General features: G+C 38.4%; 1 protein-coding gene across 1 annotated transcript in view; it reads right to left on the bottom strand.

The window, feature by feature from the left end:
• The window catches only part of THEMIS (thymocyte selection associated), a 329,386-nt gene extending 307,417 nt beyond the window's left edge, over positions 1-21,969 (bottom strand). Inside the window, exon 1 of the mRNA XM_006885033.1 lies at positions 21,748-21,969. Coding sequence (XP_006885095.1) covers positions 21,748-21,838 — 91 coding nt within the window. The 5' untranslated portion in view covers positions 21,839-21,969. The remainder of the gene's footprint in view (positions 1-21,747) is intronic.
• Positions 21,970-22,334: the final 365 nt, after the last annotated feature.

Genomic DNA, 22,334 nt, shown 5'->3' with positions numbered 1-22,334 from the left:
GCTCCGTCTAACATACTTTGGACATGTTGTGAGGAGAGACTGGTCCTTGGAGAGGGACATCATGCTTGGGAGCGTGGAGGGGCAGCGCAGGAGAGGAAGGCTCTCTATGAGGTAGATTGATTCAGTGACTGGGATAATTGGGATGGGAGTGTCAGAGATGGTGCGATTGGCACAGGACAGAGCGGAGTTTAGGGCTGTTGTACATAAGGTCGCTATGAGTCGCAGGCGACTCGACGGCACATAACAACAACATCAACATAAAATTTTATTGAATTCTCACTTTCCTCATGTTTCTACCATAACACTTTTCTCAAGCTGTCCCCTCAACTTGGAACACTATTCACCCACATGACTATTTGGTTAACTCTCTCACTTGACCTACAGAGAAATGTTTCAAGCTGAGTCTTTCTCGGTATGTTTTATACCTGTGCAAAAAGTTCATTAATCCTTCTACTGGTTGTATTTCAAGCAAGTGTGGATAACTCAAAATGAATCAAGCTTGAATCTGGTGCTCACTCTCATTGACATCAAATCAGAATCAACTCCTAACTCGCCTTTCAATGGCGTTCCAAGATCACAACTTACATACTTATCATTTTCCTTGGTGGAATCCAACTCCTTGATGCACCAAAGGGGTGCTGACTTCAGATTAGCAGCTCCAACTCTCCATGAACTACACCAGTACAGCTCCTTCAAACTTGAATACAAATATTTTTTTTCTTCCTTTATATATGTTGTTGTTGCGTGATAGAATTTTGCAACCTGGCCTATAGAGGGATCAAGCCTGCAACCTTAACATTATTAGCACCATGCTATTGAATTCTTCTAAAGAAAATTGTCCAAAGGAAGGTTATTTAAGCATGCAAGGATTTCTCAAACCCTACAAATTTCAGAGAGGATAGCTTTTGATAGGCTTCCAGGTGATAACTTATCATTTCTTTGATTATCTTGCTTGATAAATGTGTCATAATATGCCTGAGAACTTGAGATGTGCTAATTTATGCTAATACTGTACTACTGGATTAATGCTTGTTTTATTTGGGCTCTGAACTGTGTAGCCTGTTTGACCTACTAAGGAACTGCACACTAAGTACTGTATGCCACCCAGATGTCCTGGCCCATGTGACAAGATTCAGTAAAGTCTCTGGGCAGCAACCTTTGTGAATCCCATACTTTGTATGTGTTGTTACACATTATTTTGGGGGAAATAATCATTGTTTTTGACCCTTCCGTTGTGAACTGATTATTCCTATTTTATTTCTCTTAGGCTTTGCCCTGTCACCTTTTTTCTTAGCTCATTTAATCTGCATTCTTTTTCTTAACAACCATAATCACGAGTCTAACAGCTCTTTTGAGTTTTGTGAGTCCTTTTAACAAATCTTTAAGGCACCCCAGGGTAATTTTTTTAAAGTCTCTAGTTCAACATTGTTCTTTGATTTATTTAGGTGGTTTTATCAATAATACTATAGTTAAATATTTTTCCATATTTAATTTATACTGCCATATGAAGCTTGGTGAATTAAAATTTGTTATATCTTACTTTTTAGAAATAGTTAACAAATCTTTATTAAATATTAGTAATAAAGGTAATAATAATAGCAACTACAGTTAGGAAAGAATTCACAAAGTCCCTATACCAAAAGAATTGGCTAATGCTGAAAAATTTCAGGACTTACCACATGAACAAGGGCCAACTGCAATGAAGGAAGAAGTTCAAGCTGCACTGAAGACTCCAGCAAAAAAATAAGGTCTAGGATATGATGGGATACCAATTTAAATGTTTCAAATGACAGATGCAGTCCTGGATGTGTTCACAAATATATGCCAGGAAATTTAGAACACAGTTGTCTGGCTGACTGACTGGAAGAGGTCTATATTTGTTCCCATAGCCAAGAAAGATGATTGATGTAGCAGAATACGGAAATTATCTAACTATAATTTATATCATATGATATGCAAACAATATATTGTTGAAGATCATCCAAAAACTAATAGAACAATATATTGATATAAAACTACCAACTCAGTTTAGAAGAGGTCATGACACCAGGGATATCATTGCCCATGTCATATGGTTAATAACTTGAAAAAAAGAATACAAGAAGAATGTCCACTTGTGTTATATGGACTGTAAAAATGCATTTAACTGTGTGGATCATAACAAACTATGGCTATAATTAAGAATGGTAATCTCAGAACCCTTCATTGTGCTCGCATGAAAATTACATGTAGACCAAGATGCTGTTATGTGAGGAGAGCAAGAAAACAGAACGCAGCACGGTCCAAAATCATGAAATCTGTATGCCAGGGTTACATCCTTTCTCTATATCTATTAAGTCTGTATAGTGAATATTATTAAAGAAGCTGGACTCTACAAAGGCAAATGTGGTATCAGAATCTGAAGAAGACTCATCAATAATCTACGTTATACAGATAATACAACCTTGCTTCTTGCTGTGAGGAGGACTTAAAATATTTACTGCAGGAGATTAAAAAATACAGCCTTCAATGTGGGTTGCATCTCACCATCAAAAAGACTAGTATCCTCAAGACAGAACAAGTAAGCAGCATCATAAAGATGGAAAAAATACTAAACTGTCAACTTTTCATCTTACACCAACCAACACCCTTGGAACCAGCAGTCAGGAGATAGGAAGATATATTGCATTGGGCAAATCCACTGTCAAGAACCTCTCCAAATTACTAAGGAACAATGATGTTAGTTGGAAGACTAAGGTGTGTCTGACTCAGAACATGTTCTTCTCAATCACCTGCTCTGCATCTGAGACCTGGACAATGAATAAATATGTCAGAGGAAGAACTGGTGTCTTTGAGTCACAGTGTTAGAAAAGAACACTGATAGAACTAGTAAAACATGTATGAGGATCCAAGGGAGGGAGGGTAGGAGCAGAGGGGTGAGGATGGACAGGGAGATAATCATAGTGTCACACAATTTGATGGGTGGGGAGAGGAGTGGATAAAGGAAATTGGAAAGATCCAGTGTGAAAAACAGTGTATATCAACTTTTTAAGTGAACCAATGTAAAGTTAAAATGTTACTTAAAAAAACAAAAAAGAAGAAGACTGAATATACGACAGACTACCAAACAACAGCTATGTCTTGGGAAAAGTGCAGCCAGTATACTCCTTGGAAGTAAGGATGGTGATGCTTCATCTCACATACTTTGGATATTTTGCTAGCTGATGCTGTTCCTTGGAAATGGATATCATGCTTGTAAAGTTGGAGCGTCTGTGAAAGAGATAAAAACTTTCAACAAGATGGATTGAGTCTGCTCAATAGTCTTAAGTGTATCATGAGGATGGCAAAGGATAGGGCAGGTTCCGAATTTGTTGTTAATGATTTCAATATGAGTTGTTCTCAACTTGACAGTACCTAAAAACAACAACAGTTCCAAAGAAACAAGGTTCGAATCCACCAGCAACTCCCTGGGAGGAGTATGTGCAATCTCCTCCTATATGATTCACTGTCTCTGGAAACTCAACTGGAGGGTTAACTATGAGTTTGTTTCAATTCAACAGCACACAAAAGCAAACAATAACCTGCGGAGTAATAATTTTGGCCAATATATGCTGTAGCTTGATTAAGTATCATATTTACCTTAAGGAATATTATGAAGACTATTTAAATCATATACAAAGGAAATATTGACACTTTTAAGTTGATTTTAGAATTGAATTTCATTTGAAACTTGGGCAGGCAACAGAGTTCTGAACTTTTAACATATTTCTTCATCCTTCATGCTAGAAGAGCAATTTACTTTACCAAATGAATATTCATTTTTGGAAGTGAGTGTTATCTTGAATGTAAATCAAATGTAAGAGAAGGAATGCAAGTAATAGGCTTACTTTACTTAAGATACAAATGCAAATAAAGACCTAAAGGCAGAAGAATTAGCATAAAAAGATTAATGTAAATGAAAATTATAGGAAGGAAGCTAGGAAAATACAATTACATTTGCAAGTATTGTAACTGATGTTATAAAACAAAATGTATATGAGTGCTTGAATGAAAACCCAGTCCAGTCTGTAAACTTTCACTCAAGACATAATATAAATAAGTAAATATTGGATTTAAGCACAGGGTGGGAAAATTGTTTGTTGTAGTTGTCATAAGATGCCATCAGGTTGTGTATGACTTATAATTACCCTATGAACAAAAGATCTGGAGCTTGTCCTGTCTTGTGCCATCCTCACACTTCCAGACACACAAAAGCCCATAGTGGCACTCACTGTGTCAATCCACTGGTCGAAGGTCTTCCTCTCCTTTGCTGACCCTGCACCTTTCCAAGCATCATGTCACTCTCCAAGGAATAATCCCTCCTAGCAACATGTCCGAAGTATGTGAGGGTGAAGCCTTATCATTCTTGCCTCCAAAGAGCATTCCAGCAGCACCCTCTCCAAGATGTCTGTTTGTTCTTTTGGCAGTCCATGGTATATTCAGTGCTCACCATCAACACCACAGCTCAAAGGCATCAACTGTTTTTTCTATCATCCGTATTAATTGTCCAGATCTCAGATGCATAGTAAGTGATCAGAAAGACTATGACCTTATCAGACACACCTTAGTCCTCAAACTGACATCATTACACCTCAATAATTTGGAGAGATCCATGACTGCAGTATTTCCAATGGAATGCATCTCCTGATTTCCTGAATGCTGGTATAAAGGTGGATCCAACAAGATGAAGCTATTGACAGTTTCAATCTTCACTCCATCCATCATGATACTACCTATTGGTCCAGTGGTAAGAATCTTCGCTTTATTGACATTGTGACATTGAGATACAATCCATACCAAAGGATGCATTCCTTGATCTTCTACAACAAATACTTCAAGTCCTCCTCACTTTCAGCAGGCAAGATTGTGCCATCTGCATAATGCAGGTTATTGAGAAGTCTTCCTCCAATCCTGATGTCATATTTCTCTGCATAAAGTCCAGCTTCTTAAATAGGTATGGAGAGAGAGTACAACCCTGACAGTTTAATTTTGTTTAAATAATGTAATATTTGCAGCCTTCAATATGGATTAATGCTCAATAGCAAGAAGACAAATATTCTCACCACTGGGCCAATTGGCAGCATCAGGATGGATGGTGGAGGGATTGAGATTGTTCACAGCTTTAGTTTGCTTGGCTCCACAGTCAACACTTTCGGCACCATCAACCAGGAAATTAAACAACAAATTGCATTGGGAAAGACTGCTGTTAGGGACATCTCCAGAGTACTAAAGAACAATGGTGTCACTCTGGAGACTAAGGTGTGCCTGATACAGGCCACTGTCTTTGAAATCACTTGCTATGCATCAGAGATGTGGACAATGACTAGAGATGATAGAAGGAGAATTGCTGCCTTTGAGCTTTGATGTTGGAGAAGAGTATTAAGGGTACTATGGACTTCCAAGAAAACAAACAGATTCATCCTGGAGAGGGTTTAAATAGGGCTGCTCCTTGGAGGCAAGGATTCTGAGGCTTTGTCTGACATTCTTTGGACATGTTACAAAGATGGACCAGTCCTTGGAAGGGGATGTTATGCTTGGGAGGGTGGAGGGACAGCACAGGAGGGGAAGACCCTCTATGAGGTGGATTGATTTAGTGACTGGGGTAACAGGGATGGGTGTGTTGGAGACAGAGGAACTAGCACAGACAGAGAGAGGATTAGGGCTGTTGTACACAGAGTTGCTATGAGTCAAAAGCGACTCAATGGCACATAACAACATCAACAAACAACAGCGCAAATTTTTTCAAACCTGAAAATTTTATATTCTTTTTTAATAAAAGCATATTTAAGAGGAAATTCTTTTTTAAACATCAGGAAAACCTTTAAATATAACTCAATACATTAACAGGTAGCATTGATTAGAACCAATATTTATGTGCTATGAAAATAGTTAGGAAGTAAATAATAAATAGAAACTTTCTTGATTAAATGAAGATTAAATAGCAAAACATAGCACATCATACCTAAAGCAGAAATTTTAATTCTATATTCTCTATGGTTATCAACCATAACAGTGCCCACTGCAGTTTAGCAGAGAATTAAAGGATCTGGTCAACTCTACAGAGAGAAGGGGGGGGGATATTTACATTTGCTGTAAATTAAATAAAAGTTAAAAATCTACAGAGAAATGCATAATTTAAGAAATAAAAAAATAAGCAATTGGAATGAATAAGACTTCCTTGATACAGCTTAAATAATTATGATCTCATAATTTTGTGTTTAATAATTGAATAATCACAACTATTTATCCATACTAGCAATAATCTTTGTTTTTTTTGTTGTGATGTGCCGTTGAGACACATGTCACTCATAATGACCCTATGTACAAGAGCCCTAAACCCTGTTCTATCCTGTGCCAACTTCACTGTCTCTGACACATATATTTCCATTACCCTAATCACGTAATCGATCCATCTCATTGAGGGTCGTCTTCTCATGTGCTGTTTCTCCATCCTCCCAAACACAATGTCTCTCTCCAAGGACTGGTCCTTCCTTTCAACATGCCCAAAGTATGTCAGATGAAGCTTCAGAATCCTTGCCTCCAAGGAGCAGCCCAGTTTCACATTCTGCAGCATGAACCTAGCAGTTCTCCTAGCAGTCCACAGTATAATCAACACTATTCTCCAGCACCACAGCTGAAAGGCATCATTTCTCTTTCTATCATCCCTAGTCACTGTCCAGCTCTCTGACACATAGCATGCAGTTGCGAAGACTATGGCCTGGATCAGACGCACCTTAGTCTCCAGCTTGGTGTCATTGTTCTTCAGTACTCTGGAGAGGTCCCTCACAGCTGACTTTCCCAATGCAATTTGTCTCTTGATTTCCTGGCTGCTGGTACCAAGAGTGTTGATTGTGAAGCCAGCAAACTAAAACTGTTAACAATCTTGATCTCTTCACTATCCATACTGATGCTGTCAATTGGCCCAGTGGTGAGAATCTTTTGTGCTTCAATCCATATTGAAGGCTGCAGTCCTTGACTTTCTGCAGCAAGCACTTCCGGTCCTCCTCAGTTTCAGCAAGCAAGGTTGTGTCATATGCATAATGCAGTTGTTGATGAATCTTCTTCCAATCTTTATGCCACATTCCTCCTGGTACAGCCCAGCATCCTGAATTATCTGTTCTGCATACAGATTTAAAAGGTATGGAGACAGAATACATCCCTAGTGGACACCCTTCCCAATTTTGAAACATGCTGTGTCTCCTGTTCTGACGAGTGCCTCTTGGTTCAAGTATAGGTTTCACAATCAAATATTCTGAAATTCTCTTTCTTCTCAGAGTCAACCACAGTTTGTTGTAATCCACACAGTCAAAAGACTTTGCATAGTCAATGAAACAAAGCTAGACACTCTTCTGATATTCTCTGCTTTCTGCCAAGATCCATCGAACATTAGCTATAATATCCCTAGTTCTATAGCCTCTTCTAAACCCACCCTGCACATCTGGCAGTTCTCTGTTGATGTTGTTGCTTCAGTTGGTTTTGGATAATATTCAGCAGAATCTTGCTTGCATGTGATATTAGTGATACTGTTTGATAATTTCCACATTCTTTTGGGTCACATTTCTTTGGAATCAGAACAAATATTTATCTCTTCCAGTCAGCTGGCCAGGTGGCTGTCCTCCAGATTTTTTGGCATAACTTAGTGAGCACATCTAGGGCATCGTCTTTTGTTAAAATATGTCAATTGGTATCCTGTCAATTACTGGAGCCTTGTTTTTTGCCAATTCTTTCAGAGCAGCTTGAACTTCCTCCTTCATCACCACAGGCTCTTGCTCATAGGTTGTTTCATTAACTTCTTCTATGTTAGCCAATTCCTTCTGGTACAGTAACTCTGTATAATCCTTCCATCTTCTTTTAATGCTTCTTGGATCATTCAACATTCTGTCCAAAGCATCCTTAAGTATTGCCACTTGTGGCTTGAATTTGTGTTTCATTTCCTTCAGCTTAAGAAATGGTGAGAGAGTTCAGCCTCTTTGATTTTCTGACTCCAGCTCTTTGAACAGTTCATTATAATACCTTGTTTTGTCAACCCGAGCTGCCCTTTGAAATTTTCTGTTCAGCTCTATAATTTTTTAATTCTTCCTTTAGCTTTGACTTCTCGGCACTCTAAGACAATATTCAGAGTCTCATCTGACATCCATCTTGGTCTTTTCTTCCTCATAAGAAATGCAGGATCATTCACTATTTGCCTCAAGACGGATTGGCACAACGGCTGCAACAGTGGGAGGAGCACAGCAGAGATTGTGAGGAGGGTGTGAGATCAGGCGGAGATTCCTCTATTATATAGAGATTCACTGTAAGTCAGAGCTGATTTGAATGCACCTCAGAACAACAGAATTACAACTAGTAATTCTTCACCATGTCATAGAGAGCTGGGGGTTTTTAAATCTAAAAGTCCAGAGCTCCTATTAATCAATATTATTATATACAACCTCTAACTATAGGAAGCTCTGGTAGTCTAATGGTAAGAATCTGTGCTTCAATCCAGAAGATATGTGGTTTTAATCCATCAGATGCTATGCAGAAGAAGAATGGGCTGCCTCCTCTCCTCCAGTTACCTCTAAAATTTACTGGAGAGTCACCTATTGGTCAGTTTCAACTCGATGGTATACAGCAACAACATCACAGTAAACAATGACCTCTAAGCCTAGGGTCATAAATAATATTGAGGAAAAAGGGAATGCCTAACAATATATTGGAGTAAGTTTTAATATTTCTGGGCCATAATATGTACAAAAAAATTCAGGGAAATGTACTTATATGATTCTAACAGCAATGTCATGTCAGAAGATACCCTGAAAATGGCACTAGAAGGTTAAGAAGCTAAAACAAAGGGAAGAGATGCTGAAATAAAAGATTTGGATAAAATATTTCAGAAGGTAGGGGGGAAAGGCAAATGACTATAACTGAGTATACAGAGACCTAGAATTGAAGACCAAAAATGGAAGATTCCTCATGCTAAAAGAACTGAAAAATTCAAGCCTCAAGTTGAAATTCTTAAGGTTGCTGTGAGCAAAAGCTTGAATAATCCAGGAAACATCAAAAGAAGATGAAGAGAATATACAGAATGACTGTATCAATAATTGGTCACAACAGAGGATAACATGGAAGGATGTCACCTCAGGGTGTTCTCTTAGTCAAGCCATGGTGGACCATGCCTGAAAACTTTCTGGATCTGCTGGAGTTTTGCATGGACGAGGGCACAGGCCCTTCAGACATGCTCCTTCACCGAAGTGAGGAGCCCAGTTGCACCCTTATTCATCTAGAACAGTGGTTCTCTGCCTTAGGTCAGATAGTCATAGGGCCAATCCCAGAAAGGAGATGGCTGCTGAAGATGGTCCAATGTTTAGAAAGCTTGTATTTTTAAATTCCGGCCCAGGAGCCAATGGTAATCAAGGAAGAATTTCAATCTGCACCAAATGTATTGGCAAAAAACAAAACCACAGGAATGAGTGGGATACCAATAGAAATGTTTCAAATGACAGATGCAGCTCTGAATATGCTCACCAGTCTATGTCAGGATATTTAGAGGCCAGCTGCCTGGTTCACTGACTGGAAGAGACCCATGTTTGTTCCTATTCCCAAGAGAGGTGATCCAACAGAACATGGACATTAACAAATAATATCATTAACATACATACCTTACTTGTTATGCATCAGATGGCTGGACAGTGACTAAAAAATGATAGAAGAAGAATTAATGCCTTTGAGTCATTGTGTTGGAGAGGAGTGTTGAACATACCATGGTTTGCCAAGAGAACAAACAGGTTCATCCTGAAGAGGGTGAAACAAGTTTCTCCTTGGAGGATTTTGAAGCTCCATCTCACATATTTTGGGCACCTGGCCAGAAGTGACGAGCCCTTGGAGAAGGACATCATACTTGGAAAGGTGCAGGGATCATGCAAGAGAAGAAAATCCCAAATGTGAGGGATGGATACAATAACTAGAGCAATGTGGATAGATACGTCAGGGTCAGTGAGACTGGCTCTAGATTGGGTAGGTTCAGAGGTATTGCACATAGGGTCATTATAAGTCACAGGCAATTAAATGGCATGTAACAACAAGAAGCAAAATATTGCTAAGGAACATTCAAAAATGGCCAGTACAGTACATAGACAGAGAACTTCCAGGCATTCATGGTGGATTTAGAAGAGGCTGATGTCAGAGGGATCCTGGATAAAAACAAGAACAGCAGAAAAATGTCTCTATGTACTTTATTCCCTATGCAAAAGCATTTGACTATGTGGATCATAAAAAATTATGACTAAAATTCAGAAGAATGAGACTCTTAAAACATTTAATTGTGCAGGTATGAGACCTATACCAAAATAAGAGGCTGCAGTGCAAACAGATCAAGGGAACACTCTTCGTTTAAAATAAGGAATGGTGTGCATCAGAGTTGCATTCTTTCTCCATGCTATCCCATCTACATGTTGAGAAGATTATTCTAGAAGCTGGACTCTATGAAAAAAAATATGGCACCAGAATCAGAGGAAGACTCATCCATAATCTTCATTACAAACAGATGGCACAACCTTGCCTGTGAAAATTAAGGGGGATTTGAAGTACTTGCTGCAGAAGATAAACGACTACAGCCTTCAATATGAATTGCTACTCAAAATGAAGGAAACAAAAATGCTTGCCATTGTACCAACAAGCAACATTGCAACAAATGAAGAAAATATAGACACTATCAATGACTTCCTTTTACTTGGATCCACAATCAATACACTTGGTATGAGCAGTTAGGAGATCTGGAGATATATTGCATTAGGAAAGTCTGTAGTCATGAACCTCCCCAAACAACTGAGGAGTAATACTTTCAACTTGAGGACTAAGGTATGCCTGATTCAGACCATGGTCTTTTCAGTCACTAGTTACATATCTGAAAGCTGGAAAATGAATAAGGATATCAGAAGAATTGATGCCTTTGAATTGTAGTATAGCAGAAGAATGCTGAATAGATCATGAAATGTCAATGTATCTTGGAGAAGGCACAGCCAGAGTGTTTCTTGAAGGCAAAGAAGACAAAACTTCCTCCCACATACCTTAGGCATGTTGCTAGGAGATACTATTTATTAGAGAGGTACATTATGCTTGGGAAGGTGGAAACCTTCAAAGGAGAGGAAGACCCTCTGATGGGTTCACACAATGACTACAGCAATGTGCGTGAGGGTGTTGGAGATTGTGAGGATGGTACAGAATAGGGTTCAGATTTGTTGTTCATAGTGTCACTATGAATTGTACTCAATTCAATGGTACAACTTTGTACACAATTCAAATCTTGATTAAAATGAAATTATTACAATAAAATTTTAGTTTCAAGGCCTTGGATAAAAAGAGAAATATAGTATCACCCCAAACAGCAATATATATCCATACATGTAGGTGTATTCTAGATAATAACCTGGGAACATAAAACCTCTACAGAAATTTCATTTTATCAAAATCAGAAATTATCTAAAATATTATTTTAAAAATAAGAATAAAATATGCTCATAGAAGAGAAGACTTTACTATTTTGTAAAAATCAAAGCCAAAATTTACAATATATTTATATAAATATTTCAGTCCAGACTGGCTTCATTTACGAATCTACCAAAGATTTAAGTAAGAGCCAAAACCAAATTAAAAAAAAATACTTAGAAGAATAGAAAAGCAGGTCAGCTACACAAGATGTTCCTATGAGAACTCAAGTAGGACATTATCAATATAATTTCTTAATGATGATGTTGTTGTTGGATAGCATATAGTACACGATGGCTACAAGCAACTCTACCTGTACCATTCTCACAATCTCTGATATGTTCCGGTCTCTCTGATGTGTTACACATCATTACCACATTAGTCCGTTTAGTTGAGAATCTTCCTCTCCTTCTCTGACCCTTCACCTTTCTTAGCATGATAATTTCTTCTAAGAATTGGTCACTCCCAATAACATCCCCAAAGGCTGTGAGACCAAGTTTCCTTGCCCTTAAGAAACACCCTAATTGCATTTCCTCCAAGACAAACATGTTTGTTCATTTGGAAGTCCATATGATATTCAGTATTCTTCCCCAATATCACAATTCAAAGGCATTGATTCATCTACAATTCTTATTTCTTGTCTCAACTTTCTAGGAAGTAATTGAAATGAATATGCCTTGGATCAACTACACTTCAGTCTTTAAATTACATCTTTGCTCTTTAAATTTTGGAAAGGTCTTTAACAGAAGATTTTCCCAATGCAGCATGATTTTTTATTTCTTAACTGTTGTTACCCTGGGTATTGATTGTGATTATAAGCAAAATAAAATCATTGACAACCTAATTTTTTTTTCCATTTACCATGATGTTGCCTTTTGGTATGGTGGTAAGGGTTTTTTCTTTCTTAATGCCAAGATATAATCCATACTGAACACTGTAGTCATTGATCTTCTGTAGCAAGTGTTTCAAGTTCTCGTCACCTTCTGCAAGCTAAGTTGTATCAGCTGTATACTGCACGTTGTTATGCCTTTCTCTAATTTTGTTGCCACATTCTTCTTCATATATATTCCAGCTTCTCAAATTATTTGCTCTGCACACAGATTGAATTGTTGTTGTTTTTGCTGTTAAGTGCCACTGAGTTGAGCACAACTAATAGTGACCCTATAAACAACAGGTCTGAACTTTCTCCTATCCTGTACCACCCTCATCATTTTAGACATACTCAAGGCTGTTGCAACAGTCACTGTATCAGTCCATCCGATTGATGGTTGTCCTTTCTTTCACTGACCCTCCACCTTTCCAAGCCTAGTGTCCCCTTCCTAATAGCATGTCCAAAGTATATGAGACAAACCTTTGTCATCTTTGCATCCAAGGAGCACTCTAGTTGCATCCTATCCAAGATATATCTGTTTGTTCTTTTGACCATCCATGGGATATTTAGTGTTGATCTCCAACAACACAACTCAAAGACCTCAATTCTTCCGGTCTCAACCTTATTCACAGTCCAGCTCTCAGATACATAGAAAGTAATTGAAAAGACCATGGCCTGAATAAGACACACCTAAGTCTTCACACTGACGTTGTTACTCCTCAGTAATTTGGAGAGTTTCCTGACTGCAGACTTTCCCAGTGCAATACATTTCCTGATCTCCTGACTGTTGGTGCCAAGGGTGTTGATTGTGGATTGAAGATGAAGTTGTTGACAATTTCAATCTCCGTCTATCATGATTTTGCCTGTTGATCCAGTGTGTGAGAAGCTATTGTCTGAACAGAGCAAGAAAATACTACTTGGTTTAAATCAAGAAAAGTTGTGCTTCAATATGTTATCATGTCTCCATATCTATTCAATCTATATGCTGAGCAAGTCACTAGAGAAGCTCCACTTTATGAAGAAGAATGTGGTACATGCTACACAGTTGACATAATCTTGCTTGCTGAAAGTGAGAAGGACTTGAAACACTGACTGCAGACGATAACAGCTTTCAATATGGATTACATCCCAACAGATTGAATAGGTATGGAGCAAAGATACAACCCTGATACACACCTTTCCTAATTTTAATCCATGTAAAGTTTCCAAAATCCGACAATATATTATTAAATTAGTTTTACCCTGAAAGTAGACATTTTGCTTAACATTCAAAGAGTAATCAATGTAAAAGAAAAAGATAAGTAATTTCAAAAGTTACAGAAAGAGCAAAATTAAGAATACATTCAAGATTATTAAAAATGCTATTCAATTCAGCTCTTTGATATTGAGTCAGAACTGACTCATAGATACCCAATTAGGTATTTAAATCTCTAAATCCCATGGAAAGATATTTCCATCTTCCCTCTGAAGTCCCTACTGGGTACTTCCTGACCCATCTCCCAGGAGCCACTAGTTGATTCTATCCTTCAAAGAAGCTTAGCCCTAGCTCCTCAAGTCTATCATTAATGAGCTATTTCTGGGGGAAAAATATATTCTTTTCTTTCTTTTTCTTTGTAATGAGCATGAAGTCTAAAGATTTTCTTCACTAAAGGATATATTCAAAAAGCTAATAAGCCTATGAAAAGTTGTTTAATGTCATCAATCATCAGGGAGATACCATTACATTTAACAGATCGGCAAAAACTGAGAAGACTGATAATATCAAGTGTTAACAGAAATGGAGATTAATTAGAACCCTGATAGGAATGTAACTGATGCAATCACTTAGGAAAACAGGGTTTTTTTATTAGCCTCAGTGACTGAATAGATCCACACCATCTCATGCTACAATTTCACACACAGTAATTACATACATACTCAGTGGAAAAGTATTTACATACAATCATTAATATATTAAATGATGTTCTGATAATAACACTACAATGGAAATAATCCAATTTATGTTACTAGTAAAATGGGAACGTAAATCATGGTGTATTGATTTAATGGAACATTTTATGCACTGAAAATAATAGAAGCACTTGAGTCAATTTCACGAACACAATGTTGAACACAAATGCTAACCTGAAAAAGAATTAACTCCATAATGCTCCATTTAGTTCATATGTAGACAGTCATGATAGTTGTCCCTTGGGGGAAGATAGAGGATAAAGTTTGAGAAAAGATTAAGATGAAAAATCGAAAACAATTACAATATCTGTCTCTTAACCAGAGTGATGTTGTTATTGTTGCTGATGGCCTTCCAGTCGAGCGTGACTCATAGTGACCCTCTATGAACAAAAGGCCTGAAGCCCCTCTATAACTATCGACATTTATCAAAGTTCATAGAGTTTCCAGAGGCATGTTATTTCGGAAGTGGATGCCACTCCTGCTTAGATTTTCTTTTGAAAATTTATCTCGCTATGTTGTTGTTGTTGTTAATTGCCATTGAATTGTAGGTGACTCATAGTGACCCTATGAATGAAAGACCTGGACACTTGGATGTTGTTGTTGTTGTTGTTGTTGTTGTTACATGCTAGCGAGTCACCTGCGTCTCATACCAACTATATGCACAGCAGCCCTAAACCCTGCTCTATCCCATGACAATCTTATCGTCTCTGACACACCTATTCCCATGAAACCCAGTCACTGAATCAATCCACCTCATTGAGGGTCTTCCTCTCCTGTGCTTTCCCTCCACCCTTCCAAGCATGACATCCCTCTCCAAGGATCCAAGGATCCTGACTTGCTGCATGTCAAAAGTATGTCAGATGAAGTTTCAGAAGCCTTGCCTCCAAGGAGCAGCTTGGCTTCACCCTCTCCAGGATGAACTTGTTTGTTCTCCTAGCAGTCCATGGTATATTCAATACTCTTCTGCAACACCACAGCTCAAAAGCATCAATTGTCTTCTTTCATCTCTAGTCATTGTTCAGTTTTCTTATGCAAAGAAAGTTATTATAAAGACCATGCCATGTATCAGGCACACCTTAGTCTCCAGACAGACATCATTGTTCTTCAGTACTTTGGAGATGACTCTGACAGCAGATTTTCCCAATACAATTTGTCTTTTAATTTCCTGGGTGCTAATATCAAGTGTATTTATTGTAGAGTCAAGCAAACTGAAGTTGTTGACAACCTCAATCTCTTCACCATCTATCCTGATGCTGCCAATTGGCCCAGTGTTGAAAAACTTTGTTTCAAACACTTGTATAACTTACTTATTTCTCTCTCCTCCCTTAAATTATTGCATTGTAAACAGACGCTGCCCTGGATGTGTTTACCAAATTGTACCAAGAAATCTGGAGGACAGCCACCTCGCTAAATGATAGGAAGAGATCTATAGTTGTTCCCATTCCAAAGAAAGGTGACCCAACAGAGTGCAGAAGTTTCCAAAGAGTATATTAATATCACATGCAAGCAAAATTCTGCTAAAAATTTTCAAAAAAAGTCTGGAACAGCACATCAACAGAGGACTGCCAGGTGTGCAGGCTAGGTTAGATGGACTTTTCCTCAAAGCAGAGTATCAGAGGAATGTCTATCTGTATTTCATTGACTATGCAGAGGTATTTAACTATGTGGATCACAACAAACTGTGGCTAACTCTGAAAGGAATGGGAATCCTAGAACACTTGATTGTGCTTATGTGAAATCTATACTTGGACCAGAAGGCAATTATCAGAACATTGCAAGGAAACACTGCATGGTTCAAAATCAGAACAGGTATACAGAAGTGATGTGTCCCATCTCTATACGTTTTCAATCTATATGCAGAACAGATCATCAGGGAGGCTGGGCTCTGTGAGGAGGATTGTGGCATCAGGATTGGAGGAAGACTCATCAACAACCTGCATTATGAAGATGACATCAACCCTGCTTCCTGAAACTGAGGCAAGACTGAAGCACTTACTGCAGGAGGTCAAGGATTGAAGCCTTCATTATATGTTGAAGCTCAACATCAAGAAAACAAAGAACCTCATCACTGGGAAAATTGGTAACATGATAATAGATGGTGAAAAGATTGAGATTGCTAGTTTGCTTGACTCCACAATCAACACTCTTGATACCAGCAGTCAAGAAAGAAAAAAGATGAATTGCATTGGGAAATTCTGCTATCAAGGACCACTCCAGAGTACTGAAAAGAAATTATGTCAGTCTGGAGACTAAAGTGTGCCTGATCCAGGCCACAGTCTTAACCATTATTTGCCATGTGTCAGAAACCTCGACAATGACTAGGGATGATATAAAGATAATTGGTTGCACACCCATGCTTATTGTTGCTTTATTCACAATAGCAAAGAGTTGGAAACAACCCAAGTGCCCATAAGCAAATTGATAGAAAGGATAGAGAAGCTCTGGTATATTCACATAATGGGATACTATGCTGCATTGAAAAATAAGGAACTCATGAAATATTATTCAAAATGAGTGACCCTCATTTCTGAGTGAATTATCTCAGTCACAAAAGGACAAATATTTCATAGGGCCACTACTGTAAAATGGAACTGACATAGGGGTTGAGGGAAGTCTGAGAAAGAGGGGATAAATATTGTATACTGCATTGAAACAGATGAGGGAGAGGACTGTGTAAAAGGGATATATGATTGGGTATTATTGTCATGACAGGAGTCCAGAATTAAGGCTGCACAATGTAGTGGACTTGGGGGGGAGGGATTGTATGTTGTTGTTGTTGTTGTGTGCCGTCGAGTGATTTGCGACTCATAGTGACCCTATGTACAACAGCCCTAAACTCTGCTCTGTCCTGTGCCAATCGCACTGTCTCTGACACTCCCATCCCAATTATCCTAATCACTGAATCAGTCCACCTCATAGAGGGCCTTCCCCTCCTGCGCTGTCCCTCCACCCTCCCAAGCTTGATGTCCCTCTCTAAGGACCGGTCTCTCCTCACAACATGTCCAAAGTATGTTAGACCGAGCCTCAGAATCCTTGCCTCCAAGGAGCCACCCGGTTTAACCCTTTCCAGGACGAATATGTTTTCCTAGCAGTCCATGGTATTCTCAGTACTCTTCTCCAGCACCACAGCTCAACGGCATCAATTCTTCTATCCTCCTTGGTCATTGTCCAACTTTCTGATGCATAACAAGTGATTGTAAAGACCATGGCCTGTATCAGACGCACCTTAGTCTCCAGAGAGACTCCATTGCTCTTCAGTACTTTGGGGAGGTCCCTAACAGTAGACTTTTCCACGGCAATGTGCCTTTTAATTTCCTGGCTGCTGTTGCCAAGACTGTTGATTGTGGAGCCAAGCAAACTAAAGCTGTGTACAATCTCAATCTCTTCACCATCCATCCTGATGCTGCCAGTTGGTCCAGTGGTGAAAATCTTTGTCTTCTTCACATTGAGCCTCAATCCATATTGGAGGCTGCAGTCCTTGACCCTCTGCAGCAGGTGCTTCAGGTCCTCTTCAGTTTCAGCAAGTGGAGTTGTGTCATCTGCATAACGCAGGTTGTTGATAAATCGTCCACCAATCTTGACCCCACATTTCTCCTCATAGAGCCCAGCCTCCTGGATAATCTGTTATGCATATAGGTTGAAAAGGTATGGAGATAGGATGCATCCCTGGCGTACTCCCTTCCCAATTTTGAACCATGCAGTGTTCCCTTGCTCTGTTCTGATGACTATCTCCTGGTCCAAGTATAGCAATGAAAAAATTTTTCTTTTACTTTTTAAAGAGAAGAGAGAATGAGGGGGGCAGGGAGAAAAGTACAACAATGAATAAATGGAAACCCTAAGCCTATGTAAACTTTCATTAAAATTAATTTAAAAAAGAGAATTGGTGGGCTGGGGTGCTGGAGAAGAGTACTAAATACCAAGGACTTCTAAGGTAACAGACAGGTTTGTCCTAGAGAGGGTGAAACCAGGCTGCTCCTTGGAGGCAAGGATTCTGAAGCTTCATCTGACATACTTTGGGCTTGTTGCAAGGACCAGTCCTTGGAAAGGGATATCATGCTTGGGAGGATAGAGGAACAGTGCAAGATAGGAAGACCCTTGATGAGACGTATTGATTTAGTGACTGGAATAATGGTGGTAGGTAGTTTGAGACAGTAAGTTTGGCACAGGATAGAGCAGGGTTCAGAACTGTTGTACGTAGGGTCACAAGCAACTCAATATCACATAATAGCAACAGCAACAAACCGATAAAAGGTCTTCTGAGCTTGAAAAGATATAACTATTCTCTTGTAAAACCTCATTGTATTTGTTATTGTTGTTGTGTACCACAGAGTATGAACCAATTCATAGGTGATCCTCCAGTGGGCTTTCAGAAACAAGAAATTGCTTGAGAAAAGATTGCCTATATTTCTTCCATGGAGCAGCTGCTGGATTCAAACCATATACCATTGGGTTGGCAGTGCAACTCTTACCACTAAGTCATCAGAATTCCCTAAAACTTAACATAGAAATGTCAACTCTTCCTAATTAACTATAAAATCAATAAATTTCATTATAAATTCCAGTTATATTCCTTAAGGACTCATCATATATTAAAACAAAGAACAAAGACAATGCCACCAAACAACTGTCATTATACATGTCTATAAAGAGATAAATCAACTTTGAAATAGAAATAATTGACTTATAAATTTACTGTGTTGATTTTATTTTCCTCTAGGAAAGATAATGACAGAAAATTTAAAAGAAAATTGGCCTCATAGAATAGAAGCTATATAATTTCATTAAAATTAATTTTAAAAAGAGAATTGGTGAGCTGTGGTGTAGGAGAAGAGTACTGAATATCATGGACTGCTTAGGTAACAAACAAGTTTGACCTAGAGAGGGTGAAACCAGGCTGCTCCTTGGAGGCAAGGATTCTGCTAGGGCCTAGTCCCTAGCACATTGAGCTGATAACCCAAAGACCTCACCTCACTGAGAGTTCCAATCCAACAGTGGTTCCACAGAATAAAAATGGGCAATCTTCTCCTATGTGATTTAGAGCCTCTGAAACCACTGCAGGATCAGCTATAATGCTGTTCCCACTTGACTGCAGAATTTTTTCCCCAGTTTTTTAATTAGGTATCTTTTATTATATTGTTTAATATTTCAGAAATGTTGTTGTTTGCTTTTGAGTAGAGCATGAATCATAGTGACCTTATGAACAAAAAACTTGAAGCCCCTCTACAACTATAGATGTTTATCAAAGTTCATAGAGTTTCCCGAGGCATGTTAGAAAGTGGATGCCACTCCTGCTTCCAATCTAAAAGATAAAGTGTTGCCATTTCGACCCTAATAAAATCTAGGAAAGTGTAAGTCATACAACATTGTCTGGAGGGACAGAAATGTGACACTTTCAAGGTAACAACAAGAAATGGGAAAAGGGTGGTTAGTTTAATAAATGGTACTGAGTTACCACAGGACAGAACATAATTCACATCTGTTATTCATAGGGTATGAGTCGTACCCTACTTAACAGCACAAAACAACAATAATGTCAACTCATTGCAGTCAAAGTTGAACCTGATTCATAGCTGTGCCTGCATTGGGTTTTCATAGGCTTTACTCACACTGGAGAGTGTCTATCTTTCTCCAGAGAATCTACTGGTGGATTTGAGCTCCCAGGTGCCAACTTTAGGTTAGCAATGCAACTCCCTATAGACTATGTCAGAATATTAAATTTATCACGAACTGTCAACAGAGCAAACAAGTATGCCTCAGAGGAAACACAACCAAACTGCTCCTTAAAAATGAAGATGTCATAACTTCTTTCTTACACTTTGGGCATATGGTCAAATCCTTAGGAAAAAGCATCACGTGGGAGAGTAGAGGACTAGCAAAAGAGAGGAAGATGCTCTAACAATATGGATTGATGCAGTGACTGTACCAGTGGGTTCTAGCATGGCAGGGATAATGAGGCAGGCACAAGATAGGGCCAGCTTCCAGTTGTTCATAAATAAGGTAACCATCAGTTGCAGTTGACACCCAACAATGATAACAAATGGTCAAAATCAGGTTTATTACACGTAAAGGACTGAAATTGGATCCCTATATACTTATTGACGACATTCTCATCCAAAGGACTAAAAATTAAATGTTAAATATAAAAGTCAACTCTGATAAAAATAAGAAAATATCTTTGTAACCTAAATATAAAGAAAAAATTTACATCAAAACAACAGCAATGATGTGAAAAATTACTTAAGACTAACTTAAAAACACAGGCACCACTACAGGGCATAAATGGTTTGTATATTTGCCTATTAAATGAAAGGCTAAGGGGTTTGGGTCCATACCAAAGGCTCATGAAAGAAATTCTAGGTGATCTACTTCCAAAAAATCAACTCCTGAAAATCCTACGAAACACAGTTCTACTCCAGCACACATACAATCACTACGAGTTAAAATACGATTAATGGCAGATGAGTTTCTTTTTCTTTAGTGGTACATAGGCATTTCATAAAATTTCATATATGTTAAACATACTCTGATTCCAAGTAGTTAGCTCACTTGTAAACTAATGACAACGTGCACCAACTTCTTACTTGTACTGGATCTGATAGCTGTCAAATCTTTTATTTCCTAAGGTAATATATAATCAACTGTTTTGCTGTGAAAGGTAAAGACTTGGCTAAAGTCTCTACCTGGACCTCAGTCTACTACCTTCCCAATTCTGTTACTCTTGTGACCAAAGTCATATATTTGCACAAAAATGAGTCCATCTCATGCATGAATTAAAGTTGTTTAAAGATGCTAGGTATACAATGGAGGCTTTTCTATTCTTTTACATAAATTAACATGGTAAATTATACCAAAAACTCAATTATTTGTTATTAAAAATTTAAACTCAACTCTAATTTTCAACAATTTTTTAAAATAAATTATCATCCTGAAAATTATACACATCAATTTCTACATCTTTGAAACCAGAATGTCATGATTTAAAGGAGTTAGGAGTATTGAAAGAGTAAGGTAAGTGGTTATATAAATAGCATTTGGAAGGTAAAGAATTAGGTAAAGATTCCCTTTTTTCTTATAATTGCTTCTTGTGGTAGTGTTTTTTAATGAAAACTGGGGGGTTTTCTAATCTAGTAACATTAAAAAAACCCTAACAACTTTGTACTTATTTCTAGTCAATTCTGGAAACAAAAGACAAATAATTTACCATTGTACTGGATCATTGGAGACTAACTAAACTCTCAAGAAACTTGACTCATTTCCTAATCACTACCTATCTAAGAGTCCTATCTAAGTTTGTCCTTTCTCTGACACTATTTAATCTTGACTATTCATTAGTTAAATATTTATTTTATGATCATACTTCTTCTAATGGTATTCCTATATTTGCCATTAAAACATTCTATTTCCAAGCACAAAGACTTTATAAACACTTTCCAACAAGCACTTACCTTCAAAATAGATGCCTGACTGGATTTCGAGGACCCTGGGGAGGGTCCTGAGGTCCAGTGAATGGACAAATTCTTCTAGCGACAATGCCATTGTGTTGGGTTGAGGTCCACACAGATCTGATCCTTACAGAAGCCTGTGACTTCTGGGTGACACTTGTGTGCAGTTGCAGCGCCCCTGCATCATCCTTCCCTGAGGCAGACAGGGATGTCACACCAAAGCCAACCTGAGGTGATGTGGGGAGGGTGGTGAGAAGGGAGGGAGAAGGCAGAAGGCAGAGTGTCACCCGTCTTTTTTGTTCTCATTGTGGCTTCATTTCCTTCTGAAACTGAAGTAGAACAGGATGGGGGTGGAGTGAGCTTGTCTTACTTAACATACTTTGTCAAAAAAACCTGAGAATTGCCACATAGTTCACTCTCTTTTGCCTGTGCAGGTGTGCAATTCAGCAGGGGCAAGGTTTGAGGTCAAAATTGTATCTACACCACTAGGAGGGAACAGACTGCAGTACCAGAGTCTAATCTTAGAATAGGTACCTTGTTAAATCTTTATCTCTGTAGTTCATTTCTGAAGTTTGGCTTTGTGCCCTATT

The sequence above is a fragment of the Elephantulus edwardii genome, unplaced genomic scaffold, assembly GCF_000299155.1.
Source record: "Elephantulus edwardii isolate Elephantulus edwardi_28Jun2011 unplaced genomic scaffold, EleEdw1.0 scaffold00039, whole genome shotgun sequence".
In the NCBI taxonomy this organism is placed as follows: Eukaryota; Metazoa; Chordata; class Mammalia; order Macroscelidea; family Macroscelididae; genus Elephantulus; species Elephantulus edwardii.
Note: the sequence above shows the minus strand (reverse complement) of the source record. Positions and strands in the feature narration are given on the sequence as shown.